The sequence below is a fragment of the Parus major genome, chromosome 5 (genome assembly GCF_001522545.3).
Source record: "Parus major isolate Abel chromosome 5, Parus_major1.1, whole genome shotgun sequence".
In the NCBI taxonomy this organism is placed as follows: Eukaryota; Metazoa; Chordata; class Aves; order Passeriformes; family Paridae; genus Parus; species Parus major.
In genome coordinates this window covers 46946764-46965273 of record NC_031774.1, presented here as the reverse complement: position 1 = coordinate 46965273, position 18510 = coordinate 46946764, and the positions used below count along the sequence as shown (strand labels likewise).

Genomic DNA, 18510 nt, shown 5'->3' with positions numbered 1-18510 from the left:
TGTCTGTCACAGTAACTGCTGGATGACTTTAATTTTGGACAAAACAGTCCCAGCTCTAGTTATGACTGGCAGATAGTTTCGCAGACAGCAGGGAAGGAAGGTGTGCCATGATGTCATGCTGGAGCAAGATGGATTCAGGAGAAAGCATGGAGAGAATGATGCTGGTCTAAAGACTGAAAACAAAGCAGATAAGTTGAAAGGAATTATATATTAGTGGGTGATATGGTCTTGCTATTTTTCTTCCCTCCAAGATTGCTCTTGCTAAGCCTTAGATGTGGGTGTTCATGCATTGACAGACTGCCTACAAGTGAACCTGAGCCTCTACAAGGTACTCAGAAAGGATTCCAGATCCATTTCCATCTAGGCTTTATTCTTGGTATATGCAATGTTTTGCCATGGGAATGAGTGCAACAGGAGCTGAAGGAAAAAGCACAGGCATAAGTTTAATATTCTATTATATTTTTCCTCCATTCATTGTATTAGCTGGACAAACACATGGAAACCTTCCCAAAAGGAACATTATTATCCCTATGATCCGGATGATCCAAGTGTCAGTTCTCCTATGTGTGCCTGACTGTTCTAACTTATCCCTGGATCAGTGCTATCTCCTCCTTGGCCAGCTTGCCCTCGTCCAGATATGGGGAAAATGGGTACCACTTCACATTTATGGCCTTGAGGAGTCTGAGGGAGGGTCTATTGTTCACATTTAGGTGGTATGAGAGCAGTCCTTTTCCACTAGTAAGCTCTTACAAATACTACTTGGAACAGGTTCACAAAGTGCTGTTGTCATCTTTTGGAATCCTGAAGTCTCCAACTTGCAGCCTGAAAAATGTATGAACAACTCCAAGACATCAGTAAATACCCATGTAATGTTTGGTTGCTTTGTTTAATAAGCATCAGCTAAAACAAAAGTAAATGGAGGTCACTTCTCCCCAAGCAAATAAAACTCTCCAGGACAGCATATTTTACTGCAAAATTTTATGGCAATTTTTTTTTTTTCTTCTTTAAGTTCCAGAAACATATCCATATATGGTCTACTTGTCAGGGACAATAAATAATGATGTAATAGAAAGGTCAGCTTTGTGTCATTTAGCTACAGGATGTTGATGAAGTGAAGTTCTTCAGATAATGCAACAAAGAAGAACTTTAGGATTGGTACAAGATTCTGCTGTGCATCTTCAAACAGGAAATCTGAGATTGGGAACAACTTATATTTTGGCTTGTATTCGCTGATCATGGGGTGATCCAGAAATAAACTCCAGGCTTCAAAGCGAGCGTGTTTCAAAGCTGTCCTGCAGTTGATCGAAACATCCAGGCAAAGCAGGGAGACAAATACCAGCGAGGATTTCCTGAATTAAGACTTAACCAAGGAGATAACCCGTTTCAACGCCATTATTACCCTTTTTTTTCAGAACAAAAAGGTAATGCAAACATGCATGTTTTGAACTTATTTAGTACTTTCAATCTCTCAATTCATTATGTCTATGCAAATATTTATTCCTACAGCAGTTTGTAACCTAACACCCTAACAGTCTTGGGAGCTTTGTGATTTGCTTTTGTTTGTTTTGGGCTTTTTTTTTTTTTTTCAAATATGCCATAAAACACTGTCTGGTGTTAAACAGAACAGTAGCTCTGTCATTTCCTTATTTTTCTTTTACTCGTAGGTGGTGCCTGTATCTTTGTCTTTAGAATATCTTGCTCAGAAATCAATGCTGTAGCTATAACATACTCTGGTAGAATGTAGTATGCAAGGCACAGTGTGAATGAGAAAAATTACATCAATAAATATTTTTTTTAATTTCTAGTTGGTTTGACATGAAGCTAATATTGCACTGATTTCTGTGTGGAATAATATGTTCTGAGAAGAAATAAAAGCTTGCAGGTGTATGATTTCCCACAAAGAATTTGCACGGAATCATGATTTGGTGGCATCAGGGCATATGCCATGCTGATAGGTGACCTGTTTTGACAGCTGAGGCTGAACAAGGGGATTTGTTTGCTCAGAGGATTCCTTTGGGAAGCCTGGCTTTGCTCCTTCAGCACTGGGCTGGTGGTTTGAGTGGCTTGCATAAGCTGTCACTACAAAGAATCCTTGCCTGTTGCTGCAGCAGGACAGCATGAGGTGTCATCCTTCTGATGTCTCAGCTCTGGCAGATATAACAGGCACTGAAATCTTTCTGTTTTTAAAAAAATTACCTGCTTCCTTGTAGTAGTTATCCAATATAATACCCTTGTAAAACTGCAAAGTTTATCAGGAAACTGACCTAAAATGTAGCAAAAACGTGAGTGCTTTAAGTGCTGCAAGTTAGTCTGGTTTCCATTGTCCACGGAGGATCTGTCTTGAAAGGTGCCACAGTAAGAACTGATGTAGAGGCTCAGTTTGTTGTGAAGACATCCAGCCGTGTTTGCCTTCCCCCATGTGTGCTCCTGCTGCTTTCAGAAGTAAAGACAAACACGTGGAAATGCAAACACAGATCTGCAGAAGCAGGAGCTCAACCATTCCTTACAAAAGGCAAAATGATGAAGCTGCTCCTCTACTCTCTTTTGTAGCCTACAAAGACTTGGTTATGTTGTCCCAAATGTGGTTTATTGCACTCTGAGCCATAAATAACAAGGTTCTGTATTCAGTTACAAGCTGACTGGAATAAACTCGGCGCAAAGGCAGGCAGAGTCTGGCTCTGTTCCCTTAATGACCTTGTCACTCATCTGCCATCTTTCTCTGACAGAAATAAGTAATTCTGCTAATTCTGCTGCCTAGGATCTATTGAGGGGGGGACAGGCAGCCTCGCTAAGCTTTCCTTTAAAGAAGTGCTATCAACAGGGACCAGTTGTTTCAGATGCTAATGGTATTGAATTGCATGGTTCTGCATGTTCAAAGCCAGCCATAATCCTTGTTTATTTATGTTGCATCAGGGATCAGAGCCCCATTCTCCTAAGCACAGTATGTTGACAGAGCTTGTAGTCTGAATATAATAGCAACCTAATTGTGTTTGTCTCTGGCTTTTGCCATCATGTAGGTGATTACTAGTAGTCCCCCTTGTGAGTAGTACCTTTGGTTTCAGAGATCTAGCAGGTACAGCTGTTCATCAACACAGGTTAGAAGGTCACAAGCATACTTGCACAAATATTTTATTTCCAGCCTTACCTTCTGGTCACTGGATGCATCTAAGTTACCTCTGTATGGTACAGGCCTGATTACACATCTGAATTAAAAAACTCTCACTGAAATCAGGATGGTAAAATTAAAATCAGGACAAGACTCTATGTGGAAATGGTGGTAAATTTAGATTCCAGAAGATCTTGTCAGATTGACCTACTAAATGGCAACACAGACAGCAAACTTCCAAGACATGTCTCTGCCAAGAGAGATCACTAGTGGAACACTCAGACCCGAAAGCAAAGCATTCTCTAAGAAATAATATGGGCCCTATACCCACAGCTTTAAAAATCAGGTTCTGCTGTCCCAGTAGAGGCTGTGTGCTGCCTGCATGTGAGGATGGGCTCTTGGGCTGCCAGAGAAATGCACAGTACAGTCAAATGTTAAAATATTCCCCCAAAACCTGCAGCATTTAACTTTGAAATCTAATTCCAATACTTTAAACCTACAGTAAGCCAGTTTAGAGCAAGGAAATAGATTCAAGCTACATTTAGAAAGACCACTTTGGCCAGATCTTACTAATCCAGACTTGTTCAAATATTTCTAGCAACATTTTTTTTTTTCACACCTTCATTACAGAAGGTGGAAAATATTTAGCTTGTAGTGCATTAGCTTAGTGAGCTTTTATAAGCCTGTGGTTGGCAGTTCACTGATGGCCTCAGATGGGGTAAGCTTAGCCTTGCTCTGTCAGCTGAGCCGAGGCACTGCCAGGCGATGCCACGGAGTTTGGCCTCAGGGAAAGAAGAGTAAACTGAATCAGGCTGTGGTTCATTAGCCTCCAGTCAAAGGCATGTGCTCAGCCTGTCATCGCAGCTCAGCTGTCTCACTGCAGCTCCTTACAGACACAACTCAGAGCAAGCAGTGCCCCTGGCCTGTGGTCCTGCAGCTTCAAACAAAAGCATCGGCAGGTGGAAGGGGAGGGCAGTGGCTCTGCTGCACACCACTCTGCAGGGAGCTGTAGGGAAGAAGGCATGTGCCCTGCCTCCTGCCAAACTCAGTCACAGCACACAGGCAAACTGCACACACACACTTGTCTGAGAAAGTGGAGACAGCAGGGGGGTGCAGGGACAGCTTCAAGGCCAACTAGAACACTCTCTGTGGGGGTTCAGGGCAGCCAAGACTGTCCCTGGCTCTCAATAAGGACCCAAAAGCTCCTGCAGCCCAGGATGTGACCCCACACCTTCATTGTGTTTGTGCACTGCAATGAGTAGAACTGAAAAGTTTTCTCTGTTTTGAACCCTATCAAGTTTCTCCCTGCAGGATGGATCAGTGATGGGAGCTGCAGCCAACACTGTGAATTCTGAACTCTGTGGAACTCCTATCAAAATATTTAGATTAGCGAGGCTCACCAACATGCAGGAGAGGTTCTCCCTTTTTTCTGCAGTTAACCCCTACAAACGATAAGAGGATGAAATAGGAGTGATCCCCACAAATTTAAAATTTTCTCTTTAGCTCCTTTTGCCTTAAGAATGTGTGAAAAAAAAAAAAAAAAAGGAGGGAGGGGAAGAAGGTCCAGAAATGGCCTTTATACCTGGATCCATTTGGGATGTGGTGAAGCAGCTTTATCAGTCAGCTCCTCTGTGCCAGGGTGTAGAGTCATGTTGGCAGAGGTTTCCCATACGATCCTTAAAGCCCAGGCTCCCAAAGAAGGCACTGCAACACTCAGCTCAGAAGCACAGCAGCGGTGGATTCACTGCCATGAGGATGCTGGCAATGGGACTGGGGAGGATACAGAGGAGGAATCTGTGTCCCAGCCTGCACTGGTGCAGGCTGCCCTCAGAGAGGAGCAGTTTCATCTCCATTCTTGCTTTCTTCAAGGATTCATTGTGCATCACCTTCATTAGGAGCTTACAATCAGATCCTGCCCTTCCTGCTGACAGCTTGGTTTAGGTTTCTGAGTCACCACTGGGGCCAGGTCCCACATTCAGGCATTGCAGTGCTGGATGCTGCAGACGACTGCTGGATGTTCCCTCCAACTCCAGCCGGTGGGTTCCACACATCTGCAGCTCACCAGCCACTACGTGAGTTCCTAGGCTGAGCGACTATGTAAGTACTGCCCAGCGTGCCAGGGGCTGAGCAAGCCAAACAGCAGCAGAAGCTGCTGGACAAACCAAGCTGTGTCATGGTTCCTAGCCAGCTGCTGGCTGGAGAGCAGCCAAAGGCAGGTACCGGAGCAAAGGGGGCACAGGGAGGCTACCAGCGGTGTGACGCCTGGGCTTGCATCTTCAGGACAGCAAGGGTCATAGCTGAGCTGAGGCACTGACTGGAGAAGGGAAACAACAGCAGCCATGAGATATCTGGCTGAAAATAAAGGAAGAAAAAAAAGAAGAAAAAACACCAAAATTTGGTCGCATTATTTACAGTGATTGAAGGTTTCATTCTGACATTTTTCGTGCCTGTAAAATGCATCTTTTATTGTTAAAAATTATGATGTCAATCTGAAATCTGCTCAGCTTCCCTTTACCCTGAAGACTTCCCACTTCTTCTGGAGGGGGCTTAGAGCCTAAGATGACTGTTGATGTGGGAGATATCACCATGTCTGAAGAGAAAAGCCTAAATCCAAGATTTTAAGTTATTTGATTGATTCAAGCTCTTGCATTGATTGATTCAAGTCTTTCTTCAAACTGTATTTGGGGAGCTGTCATTTCCTCCGGGTCAGGACTGTCTTTTGGCTGTGCACATAGCAGCAAGGGCTGCTGCAGCAGGGCACTTTCCTGGTGTCAGGCTTGTGGCCTGCTGGACCCCTCTGCCATCGGTGTCAGTGTGAGTGTCCAGGAAGCCAGGCTGAGCTGGGTGCTTGGTGGAGAGAACAGCTGTACAGGGAAAGGGAGCTGACAGCTCCCCAGAGGCTCCTGCTGAGGCAGCTCCTGAGCAGTGGGAGGCTGGGTGGCACTGCTGTCCCCAGGCTGATGGCTCTGCTGGCTGGCCCAGATCAGTAGGACCTGATCCTGGGCAGAGCAGGGCTGCCTGGAGCTGGAGACCAGCCCTGCTGTGGCACTGATGGGACAGGGACTGGCAGCCACAGGGTGGGGGCAGGCAGCTTTCTCGGTAACTCCAGCAGCTCCTCTCTTCTCTGCACCTGGACATGTCCCCATGTTCTTCTCCTGTCACATCCATGTCCTCCTAAGCAGCTTGTTCCCATTGCTCCTCACCCCAGTGCTCCCCATTATTTTACACAGTTCTTGCTCAGTGCTTATAAAATCAGACCTATTCTGCATTAGCTAATATCTTCCTAAAAGAGGAAGATAGCTTTTCCACCTCCTGTCATAAAATAAACCCTTGGTTCTTGAACACTGATGGCCAGAGTGCTCTCTGTCATCTGAATGAGATCCTGTTAGAGCATTATACCATTCATGGTATCAGTACTTCCCTATCACTGCTGGAAATTCTGCAGTATTTTGAATTGTCTTTGCCTTTTAGAGCCCTGCAGTGGTGGTTCAGTCATTCTGTGATTGCTGAGTGTGCCAAATGTTTCCCCCTTCTCTCATTTCTGTCTCACTCGTGACCTTGAACTTTGTTCTGTGAAAAAGCAAAAAATCAGAAGTGAAACAGAACAGTGTGGTGTTGCTTTCCTCGTTGAGTGAAACAGTCACTTCAAAGCATAGCTTTGCATGTTGCTTGAGAGATCTCCAGATAAGGTGGAAAAAATTACAAAGCCTCTTTGCACTTTATGGTGCAAAGGAACCTGTCCTTGCAGAAAACCAGAAAAGAGACAAACCTCTTCCCTTAATTTCCTGCAAATACAGCAAGAAATAAAATCAACAAAAAGAGACATCCATTGGTCTTCTCCTAAATAAAATTCAAAAATTTGTCTCTTTAATCTTAAGGGGATTTCCTTTAACTATTTTTCTCTTGAGATGTGGTAACCAGAATAAGCAGATAAAAACTTGCCTTGCTTGCAACAACTCCCCCTTTTTTAAACACCAGCTAAACCAGTTATTTCTGTGTAATTGAAAGGAGTTCGTTCCTTCAGTTTACATGCAGATTTTAGCTGGTGATGTTCTCTCCATGGTGAAGGATTTCTGAAGGGTTTTCTGGTCAGCCTAATTAAGAGGCAGACCCGAACAGCAGTACAAGATAGTTGAGGTTTTTTCCATTTTCCAGATTTTGATGATCACAATTTCCTTTTACAGGAAAGCAAAGAATTATAAAAATGGCTACGACGGCAGCAAATACTCAAAGACAAACGATAGGCTGTGAGGAGTACAGCCTGTACAGTAGCCTGAGTGAAGATGAGCTTATAAAGATGGCCATCCAGCAGAGCTTGGAAGAGGACCCGGCGGGTCAGCCAGCGGCCCAGAGCCCCCAGAAGTCGCTGGTGGCCCGTGCTGGTGAGGTGGGCGCCCCGAGCCGCGCCAGCCCCCACAACCCTCCCTACCGCATCTACCCCTGGCAAAGGTAAGTGAGTGCCAGCCAGGGCTGTTCCCCCCAGAGAGCCCTGCCCAGGAGGGGAAAACAGGCTCCCTGTCAGTGCCCCTGCTCTCTAATTAGCTCTGCCAGGCGGCTCCTCAGCGAGTCTGTCATTAGTGTCAAAGCTGGAGTCTGCTATAAATACAGTGAGGTCAACAATTTATGTGCTCATAGTGAGAGGAGGATTTCCTTGATGTTGTCTGTTTTAAGCAACAAATATAATGAAAAAAGGGGCACAGCCAAGCTTTCTTGAGCAAAAGAAACCCTCCCAAGGCCAGCTGCTCCTTTCGCCCACTGTATGCCAAGCTTAGGTTTTGCTAGAGTGGGAGCAAAGCATTTGTTATGGGAAAACATAAGTGAGGCAGAAAAAACAGGTGTATAAAACAGTGGTACCTGACTATCTGTTAAACACTTCAGTTTTTAAAGGATGTGTTTATTTCAGATCAGTCTGACTTCAAGCACACCACTCTTAACCAAGAGCAACTCCAGACACCAAATCGTGGCAGCATCCCCCTCCCCTGAAATTCTGAGCTGTGGTCACAGAGGCCTGCTGACAGTTTCAAACCCAGATATTGTTCCCCTTTCACTTTAAAAAAGGCAGATTTCTCAAGGGGGATGGGAATAGATTCCAAAGTCACCTCCAAAGCAAGGAAAAATATCCTTTTACTCTTTTAAGCTACTTTAGTTTTCCCCTTTTTTACTAAACTGACAGTTACTGAAGTTCTGTTCCTCCTCCTTTTTCATAAGTCCACCACACTCTGATGCCTTGCTCATTACCACCTGTGGTTGTTTGGTTTCCAAGGCTGGGAAACTGTGGGCAATTTGATGAGCAGCAAGCATGTGCATAGCTGTGGAATCAGGATGCTGTGCAGGCAGCAGTCCTGCTCCCACCAAAGACTGGTTTCTTGGTGTGGTTACTGTGCACCTACGCAGTCAGCTCTCCTGTAGAGACCCAATGAAGGGGACAATAAGGGCTTCCCTGGCCATTTGGTCCTGTCCTTGTTGAAGGTCCTTCAAAACCTGCTATTTTGGCAAAAAGTAGCATTAGCAGTTCTGTGCATTAATCTGCCTCACCTCAGCCCAGCAGTGTTAGACCTCTCACCAGACAGAAAATCTTTGGAGCTTGGAGCACCAAATCTGTAGCATTGCTGAGCTGGGAAAGCAGAGATGGAAAGGAAGCTGACATCCAGTAGCTCTGGGTCCTCCTCTGCCTCCTCTTCTGACCTGTTTGCATGGCACTTTGGAGGTGATGAACGTCACCTCACCTCACTCTGTGCCTGTTTCCTGTGTGGTGGTGGTAGGGTTAACCACACTGTTGTCTTATATGGTCATTTGAATCCCCTGACGCTTCCTCAGAGGGCCAAAAATAAACTCGAGCCGAGTGAGCAGCTGAATCCAGTGCAGAGCAAGCCCTGGCCATCTGCTTTTATTCAAAGCCCTGACCGGCAGGCTCGCTCGCTCCGTCTCTGTGGATGTGTGTCTCTGTTTCTGCCTCAGCATGACCTGTTTCTCCTATTCGGAGTATTTCTCCTTATTTCATTCATGTCATCGCCACTCCAGATTGGCGGCCCAGCAGACAGGCCGTGCTCAGCCATCCAGCTCGGGGGCAGCCTGGGGCGTCAGGCGAAGGTACGACAGCAGCCTGTTCAGCACATCCCAGTCCGTGTAAGTGTCTCCCTCTCCCTCTCCTGCTTTCCCCTGCTGCCAAAACAAGCCTTGCTACCCATTCTCTCCCTGAGACATGTCTTCTGGGTGGTGATGGTGCCTGGTGGGGGGAAATGCGGTGTTCATCTGGAGGAGGTCTCACTGACACCTGCACCTCACCCTCACTGCACTCCTATTCTTGTTCCAACCTCCCCACTGTCCCAAGCCTGTGCTCTTGCAAGTGACCCACCTCAAATACCCTTGTTCTCTTCTCCCTCTTCATCTCTCTCCATGTCCCCAGTGCTCATGTCCTGGGGACTCTGGGTCCAGTCAGAAGCCCTGAGGTGACAAGGACGACAGGGCAGGGATGACTGTACTGTGGTTAATTTATATAGGCTGGCTCACTTATCAGCAGAATAGATGAGGCAGGCAGGTGCTGAAAGTAACTGCATTGGTATTAAGTTCAGTGTTCAGGAACAGGGAAAAGTGGGGGGGAAATGTATCACAGCACATAAACCAGGTGAGAAAGTCCAATCCTTCAAGTATTTTATAAATGCTCCCAAGATGCCATGCCTGCTCCCAGCCATACCTGTGCTGTCCAGTCACACTAAGAAGGGCTTACTTGTCCAAGGAGGAAACTGCCTTGACTGACTGATCCTCCTGTTTTGCTGTTGGCAGAGGCTGCAAATAAGCTTAGCTGAACACAGTCATGGATGAGAAAAGCAGACAGTGGCCCAAGCTCTGTCCCAGTGCCTGTGTGTAGTGAAAATGTGTGAACCATGATGGGTTTATTACAGCTCTCTGCAGTGCAGAATAGAGACATGCACCTGCCCTTAGCTATCAGATGACAAGAGGAAAGTGTTACAGCCAGCACTTCCCTGTGTCCTGCAGAAAAGAAACTCCCCACCTTTTCTATCTACCTAGTTCAAATTTTGTTTGATCCATCTTACACATCCCTCCCTGGATGCACAGGCACTGTGATTACCCTTTTACCTCTCTTCTTTCACCTCTCACCCAGCTCTACAATCTGCCCCGCCTCCCCCTGCATCCTGCCTGATTCAGACTGTTCCAGGCCCTCCACTGGCATTGCCCTCCCTGGCATTGTGGAAACCTCTTCCTGCTACAACATGAAAGCTGCCTTATCCCTGTCACCTGCCAGCTTCCCTTGGCCACACTGTAATCACATCCACTCACTAGGTGCTCTGCACTTCTTGCATGCCTCTTTGATGCAATACAAAACTTGAGGGCAGGCTGTTCTATTCCACCAGGTAGCTGCATAGAGTTCAATATATAAGAAGGCTGATAAATTATCCCTCCTCTGCTGCCATGTAGAGCATGGGAGCATAGCTGAGAAATCCTAGGAGATGATGGTATGACTGGCATTTTTATAGTCTTAGTCTCAGAGCTAGGCAGGGATAATATTTGGCTTCACCTGGGGAAGTGGTGTTCCTTCATCCTGCCTGCATCTCTCCAGGCTGTCAGGAAAAGAAGGATCTTCTTGAACCATTCCATGTTCCACTGAACCTCTTCTTCAGCACTCAGAATTGACTTCACCAGACATCTCATCTGTAAGGGGTATTTATTATCTTGCCTACTGGTCTTTGAAATGCAGTAATTCTATTGAGTTGCCTATAAGGTTAAGATTTCATCTTCAGGCTACCTCCATGTTTTAATAGTTGTATTTTCTATATCTGATGAAATCCAGGCAGCAGAATGTGGTGGGTTTTTATAACAGCAAACTATAAGTCAGGCAGAAAACAAGGATTTCACATGGAGATTCATTAAACCTTCTGTTCTGATCTGGAATTTTCTTGGCTAAAGCATTGGCAGCCTGGTCCAGCAAACCCCCTCATCTTACTCAGGAATCATTTAAGGTCAAGGAACCCAACAGAAGTTTGCTTCATTCAACATCTGAGGGCTTAAGCAGAATAATAACTGATTCTTCACACATTTTTAACCCCAGCCCAGATCCAAGGTACCTCCTGCTTTCCCTGAGGTCTCAGATAATGTGATTTACCTTGCATTTGCTGTGAGCCGGCCCATGAGCAGACTCCTGCCATGGCCCACCTGGCATGCAGTAATTCATTAAGCACCAGTAATTATATCATGTGCCCAAATCCTGAGGTCACAGCCCTACAAGTGTAACATGAGCCTTTGTACAGAACAACAGATGGTTTCAGCAGCCTTGTGCCAGAGGTGTTGAAAGATGAAGATCCCCCACCTCCGCCTCCTCTCCCAGCCAAAAATGCCAATAGTTGCTGTCAGCAGACTCCACAAAAATGCTCAATTTCAAACACCTGTATAAAAATCTATTATATGTACACAATTTGGAATGTTAGGTTTAGTCCCCAGGGTACTGTAGTCAGTATGGAGATACAGCAGTGTCCCTGGGACATCCAGCCAGCAGTTATCAGAAGGTCAGTCGATTCCTCCCGGGAGGGCTGTGGCCAGGACAGCAGCTGCATGTTCTAGCTGTTATCTTCTCAGGCAAAATGCCTGGCCTTGTGTCTCATATCTCTCCTCATTCCAGTGTTGCTATTTTTGTGACCCTACTGTCTTGAAAACACTGCTTCCAGCTATAGAGAAGGAGCAAGTGGCACCAAATACAATTTCACCTGGGAAATGGTGTCTTTTCCCATTCTCAGGCACAAAGGTTGAGATCACCTGTCCACTCCTGGCCCTGAATTTATCCTCAGAAAACCATCTTTCAATGCTAATATCAGTGTCTATGGCATAGATTGTGTGCCTTTGGGCAAACTGAAATTAGTGAGGCCTGTGTGAGTTTCAGCCTGTTGGTCTGTCCAGCCCCTACAAGGCAGTGAAGTTCAGTGCTGCTCCTGTAACTCCCACAAATTGCAGTGGTTGCACCAGTATGCTGCTTTGTGAGGACTCCTGTGCTGACCTGCCCATATTTTTATGTCTCTGATCTCACTCTGTTGTGGTATTTTAGACTTCTTGTCATAACTGGAGTTTCTGGTTGTTCACATCACCACTAGCCTGCATGACCTCCACCATGTGCTGTATTCCTGCCCTGGCAATGCCAATAGTCTGAGACACACACCTCTCTCCAGCATCTCACTGTCTTCAGGACTGGAAGATTTTCTCTGTAGAGCTAGTTCAAACCACAAATGCTCCAGTGCTTTCTGCAACTTCTTGTTTTCTGGCTCTGAAACTACAGCCCACATTCATTTTTTGCAAGTCCCCATTTGAACTGGTAAAGTGCTTCTTCCTTCACAGTGTTGGCCATGCTGAATCTTAGTCATTAAGTGCATGGCAATAACAAAGCTGTGGCTGCCTTGTCCCAGCACAGCTCAGCTGGAGCACAAGCAGATGCCAACACTGGAAGGCACAGCCCACCAGCATGCACAGAGCTGCTGCCCACCACGGGCAAGGGTTCCGCTGCCTTGGCTGCAGGTATGAGCTCTCCAGCTCCCTACCTCTGCCATGCTACCAGCAGCCTCAGAAGGGGTGGAAAGAGTGGAAGGAACCAGGTGCTGCTGACCTGGAGAAAGTGGCTGCCAGGCAGTGCTGGGACTCCCACTGTGTGGGGAGACTCACAGGAGCTGTCAGTGTTGCTCTGCAGCAGGATTGGTGTGCCCAGGTCTGCCCTGCTCTGCAAACACACAGAGAGCTCAGGTAAATGGGTTGCTGCCCAGAGTGTGCTGAATGCACACTTGGCAGAGGGATTTGGGTAGGTGGATTTTTTCATTCCTCCCTGGATGAAGAAAGGTGAGCCAAGACCAACACCCCAGTGTTGACATGCTCTAACCAGAGCTCTCCCTTCTTCAGTGGACTGGCTAAATTCTGAAAACAAGATTATGCATGGAAATAAGAAGTATCTAAAAAATACAAGAGTAAGATTTATTGATAATTTCTGTTAAAACCACCTGCAAATCAAATCTAAAAATTTCTTCAAGGATATACAGGGGTAATTCTCTTCAGAGTTGCGCTTATTTAAAAGATCTCATGTGGAAGCACCATGCCACAAGGGACAGCAAGGTGATGCAATTATCAGAGTCATGGACACTCTGCAGTGCGAACAGCAATGTCAGAGCCAGTCTTGCACAACTCCCAACATCTAAAATATAAGTGTTTGTGTCAGACATTAATTACACCTACCTAGTTTCCTTACATTCTGAGGAGAGTGATCAGTAGCTCCAGACAGTGATTCCTCTGATCTGCTGGCAGTGACAAGATTAGAGAAGACAAATTTTATCTTTACAGGCCCTGTGGTGTCTCACTGTACAATTACATGCTATATAGGCTGCAGGGTTCACTATTTTGGGAAAATATAACAGTGATGTTGCTGCAGAAAGCTTCTCAGCAATGAAGGAAGCAATAACCAAGTTTTAATCTTGTTTTAAAGAGAAATTGACCCTGTAGTGGCAGCAATCAGGGATGGAGATGAAAAAGCAGTATGCAACATGATGAAATCAGGAAAAAACCTTTCTGTACCTAATAAGGATGGCTGGATACCCCTCCACGAAGCTGCATACTATGGCCAAGTGGGCTGCCTCAGCCTGTTGCAAAAAGGTCAGTGAAGTTATAACTAATTACAAAAGGAAAAAGAACATGGATAAGCTAAAAGGCCAAATTAGCAGTATTTCGGTCCTAGCCTGGGGCTGTGTATGAAGTTTCTTTCCAATTTCCCTGCCTGTATATTAATTCCACCTTCTCTTGGAAAGTAGGTTTCCAGACTGAAGCCTCTAAAAGCTAGGATATTTGGGAGAAAGTGATACAGGATAGATTCTGCCAAGCCCTGGGATTCTCATGCTCAGGCCTTGAAGCTGAGCTCTCTCCTGCTATGAGCTGCTTGGCTGCTGCAAGCTGACAGGAATAACCACAGTTTCCCCTGGGGGGAGATCCAACCCAGCATCTCTTTGCTGGTGCTTGAAGTTAATTGCTGTAGCTTGTTTTCAAACTGCGGCTGAAGAACAGTTACTCAACAACTTTCTGCATCACTAGTGGCCAAAGCTGAACATTTTAATCTAAACTGAAGACAGGTTTCCATAGTCAACCTGAGTTACAGTAACATTATGGTATATTCCTAATTTACATTGCTTATGGAAATGAATAAACAATAAAAACTTAAACCCCCAAGGATTTAGAAGGGTGGTGGTGCTGCAGATAGTTGTGCACTACATGCCACAATGACTTTGGGCTCACCATTCCTTCACAGCGTACCCAGGCACCATCGACCAGCGCACCCTCAATGAGGAGACAGCTCTCTACCTGGCCACCAGCCGGGGCAACCTGGACTGCCTGCTCACCCTGCTGCAGGCTGGGGCTGAGCCCGACATCTCCAACAAGGCCAGAGAAACACCACTCTACAAAGGTGAGTAGCTGCTTTTCCAGGGATGCTGAGCTCTTCTGGCACCACCAAGGCAGAACTGCAGGACCACTTGATGAGGGGCTGAAGGGCAGTGATTAGCTCTTGTTTTCTCCTTCCCTGTGGTAGTCCTCCATCTCCTATGCCTCACCTGCCATGCCATGACCTTTTATCTCATGAACAGAGATAGGAATAGCAGCTGTCCTGCAGGGTGCAGGCTGTGATGAGGTGCTGAGGGTGAGGGGTGAGATTCTCACTGGGGCCCTAAGCACAGGCTGTCTGCACAATGCCCCAGACTTACAGAAAGCTGGGTACTGAAGGACTACATATGCTTTGCTAAACGGGAGGACCTAAACAGCTGTTGGATGGGCAAGTACAGTAACTGTAGACATGCCAGTGACTCATATACTGTGTGGGTCAGGCCAGGCTGTGTGCTATGGGACAGTCTTCAAATTAAAAACAGTTCAGTGAGGTAGATAAAGTATTTAACGCAGACATATTATTTTGCTGCTGGTTGGAGAGAACACTTTTTTCTTTTAGCAGACTAGCAATATATCCATGATATCACAAACATTCACAGGAGACTTCTCACACCTTCATGTCCTTTGCTCCTGCCATGAGTTTTTAGAACTCTAAAATATTAAAAACATATATTACAGGTTAAAACAACAATCTTGCCTCCAAATTTGGATGCCTACCATTAGAGCTACATTTAAAATGCTATTGTTCTAAAATTCTGGCTTTTAGTTGACCAGGGAAAAGCTGTTCAGCTGTGCATTAAACACACAGTAGTGGTAGCAGTAGTAGCAACAGTAGCAGTAGTAGTAGTAGCAGTAGTAGAGGTCATAGTAATAACAATCACAACAACAATGATATGAAAACACCCTTTAGACAGAGAAGAAGTTAGTAAGAATGGATTATCCTTGATGCAGTATCTTCTACGCTATCCTACAATGACAAGAACAGCAAACAAGAGTTTAAAAAACTGTCATAACAAAATAGTCATCCCTCATATGTAAGCAAATTAAACTCTGCAGAGCTATGGATCGATAATTACAGAAATGTCTAATTACACAGTTGGTTTCAGTATACAAATGACACCTGTTTATGGGGGAGAGCACCATGGAGCTATTGCAAAGGAAGGATCAGTGGGACCTCTGTGAGAAAAATACACTATTATTTCAAAGAAAAAACTAATTGTTATGAAATGTGCTTCTCTTCTGTACATTGCACAACAAATGCTGATTGGGGTTTTTCAATGTAGCTGCTCATCCTATGTACTTCTAGGTTAGAGTCCCACCATTAAGGTGCATGGGAAGCCTCATGATTTGGGATTCAAAAAGCTATGGGACAAATTGGAAGAATAAAAATCAACAAAATGCTATTAATTATTAAGAAACTATCTTTAGCTCAGGATGGTCCTGAGCTATAAATCGAACTATAAATTGAGAAAGTGCTACTGAGATACACAACTGTTGATGAGCTTTTTTATTTTCTTCTCTACATGGATCTTTATCTGCAGTCCATGGCAATAAGATAAGGAGTCAGCACAGAATTTGGAAAGAAAGGGTTCAGGTCATGTGATTTCTGTAACATATTTGTTCTTCATAAATTACTTCGTGCACCTTATCACCTCACTGTGTCCCTTTGGTTTCCTGTTGGTACAAATGTGCTGGGCCAGATTCCCCCCAGTAGCAGACTTGGCACAATCACTTGGCAGCAACCTTTGCTCTCATACAGGCTTGAATGGGTCTTTGGTCTTACTATGGCCTACTTACATTATATTGCCTTGGGCTACCTGAAATGGATACCAAACACCCAGAATACTTTCAAAAGCCTGTCCTAGCCTCTTCCCTTTTTTCTAAAACAGCTTGTGAGCGCAAGAATGCAGAGGCTGCAAGGCTCCTGGTGCAGTACAATGCAGATACCAACCATCGCTGCAACCGAGGCTGGACTGCTCTCCATGAGGCTGTCTCCCGAAATGACCTGGAGATCATTGATATCCTTGTGAAAGGAGGTGCCAAGATTGAGTCTGCAAATGCCTATGGGATCACTTCTTTATTTGTGGCAGCTGAGAGTGGGCAGCTGGAAGCTTTGAGATACCTTGCAAGATGCGGTGAGTACAGCTTACATGCATCTATTCATTTAATAATTAATAATTCAGAGTTTCCCAGTAATTCTCCCTGGCTCATTTTTTCTGCCTCTGGAGGAAAGGCCTAGCCTGCAGGGACACTAAAACACTGTTGCTCCTGATGATGGGACTGGGTAGGGTCTTTCACAGAGCATGAAATACATGGTCTAGAAACACGTGCTTCTCCAGCATTCATTCAAGGTCACCTGCTCTGGGAAGTAATGTGGTGCTGTCTGACTGCATTTCCTTACAGCTTTCTAAATCCATACTGCTGCACACATGTAGCCTAAAATCCAGTCAGTCATAAAAGACAGCTGTAGGTGGTAATTGACAGCAGAAGTTGAACTTCAGCCTACCCCATCTGCTCAAGAATGTGCAGTGATGAACAAGGTTAGCTGTCCTCGTAATGTATCCTCTGAAAATAGATAAAGCACTACTGTAGAGTTTATGGGTTTATATCAAATAGAAGCAGATTCACTGTCCCTATGTGGAAGTGTTCAAACATATAAACATAGTGAATTTGAATCTCATTTACACTAAAACTATCTTTTATTGCTCCACTCATTTAAAACAGTTTTACAATAAGCACAATACACTTCACTGAGGCATACTTTATTTTCACAATGGACTAATATCTTCAATAAGACTTGGGTCCTGCACTTGCAAAACAAGAGCTTACCAGTGATGAAGATAAGAAAAACTTTCGAAAAAATTAGAAAGATTAAGAAAGATATGAGAGTTGGGAAACAAAAAAATTTGTTCTGCTGCCCAGCTAGTCTTGTCAAGAGAGTTTTGTGTAACCAGTTAGTCCACCATGCTGCCTATGACTTAAGAAACCAAGCCAGGATGTGATTTGTGTTTCAAATTAGATAGATATTAAGATTTCCTTAAAGTTCAATTTTGAGAAAAATGCACAAAACGCCAATAAAACTGTCCAATTATTTCAAGCCCTGAAAAGCTCTTCTGAGCATCCCAGGAATGATATCATTCATTTGTTTATGATGAGCAATTTTCATAATGAAGAGGGTTTCTTTCTCATTAGGAACATAGTCCTGTGTTATGTTTTTGTCACTGTAATTGTCCTGATGTTTCTAGCTACAACATCTTCAAAGGGCCAAACACAACACAGATGTTTCAGCTTAGGGTGAGAGCCCAAGGAAATGTCCTCATTGGCAGAGAGTTTTCATGATCAAACAGAAGACTGATTGGTTTCTTTATTGGAGTTTATAAGCAAAACTCCAGTGAACTGTCATTCCCATTTAGGATACACATAGAGCAGCCTTCCTGAGAGCACCATGGTACAGCATATGACAGCCAAAACCCAGGCTTAAAGGTCTTAAATATCTACAACAGAAAAAGCTAGATTCCATATTGTTTATGGCAAAAAAGCATTGTCTTAGTTAATACTTGCATGTTATTTATTAAACAAAGCATACATTAGAGCTCAAGAAAGAAATTCCCATATAATCCAGTAGCTCATTGATAATATTTATCTAATTTTTATAGAAGAACTTAACATATGAAGCCTAACTCCAACCCTCATGAAGTGAAGAGATATGGCCTCAGGTGCTAAGTTTTGAAATGCAATATTCATTGATTAAGGCACTCCCAAATAAAACCTGTTTAGAATTGTTGATCAGCACCATGCAGATGTCATTTTTAACAGTATTCTTTTATCCTGGATACATATTCAAATCAAATTGGAGTATAAATACTATAAATGTGTATTTATAATAATTACAGTGTGACTATATAGAGTATAAATGATAAATTTAAATAAATATATAGCATAGATATCCATAGAATTTTAGAGAGCACCTATTGGGATAATCTAGTCCA

At 44.5% G+C, this 18510-nt stretch overlaps 1 protein-coding gene across 1 annotated transcript in view; it reads left to right on the top strand.

The window, feature by feature from the left end:
• Positions 1–590: 590 nt before the first annotated feature.
• Positions 591–18510, top strand: part of ASB2 (ankyrin repeat and SOCS box containing 2) — a 33178-nt gene continuing 15258 nt past the window's right edge. Inside the window, exons 1-6 of the mRNA XM_015631707.3 lie at positions 591–1421; positions 7291–7555; positions 9128–9232; positions 13578–13744; positions 14391–14546; positions 16411–16656. Of these exons, the coding sequence (XP_015487193.1) occupies positions 7311–7555; positions 9128–9232; positions 13578–13744; positions 14391–14546; positions 16411–16656 (919 nt within the window). The 5' untranslated portion in view covers positions 591–1421; positions 7291–7310. The remainder of the gene's footprint in view (positions 1422–7290; positions 7556–9127; positions 9233–13577; positions 13745–14390; positions 14547–16410; positions 16657–18510) is intronic.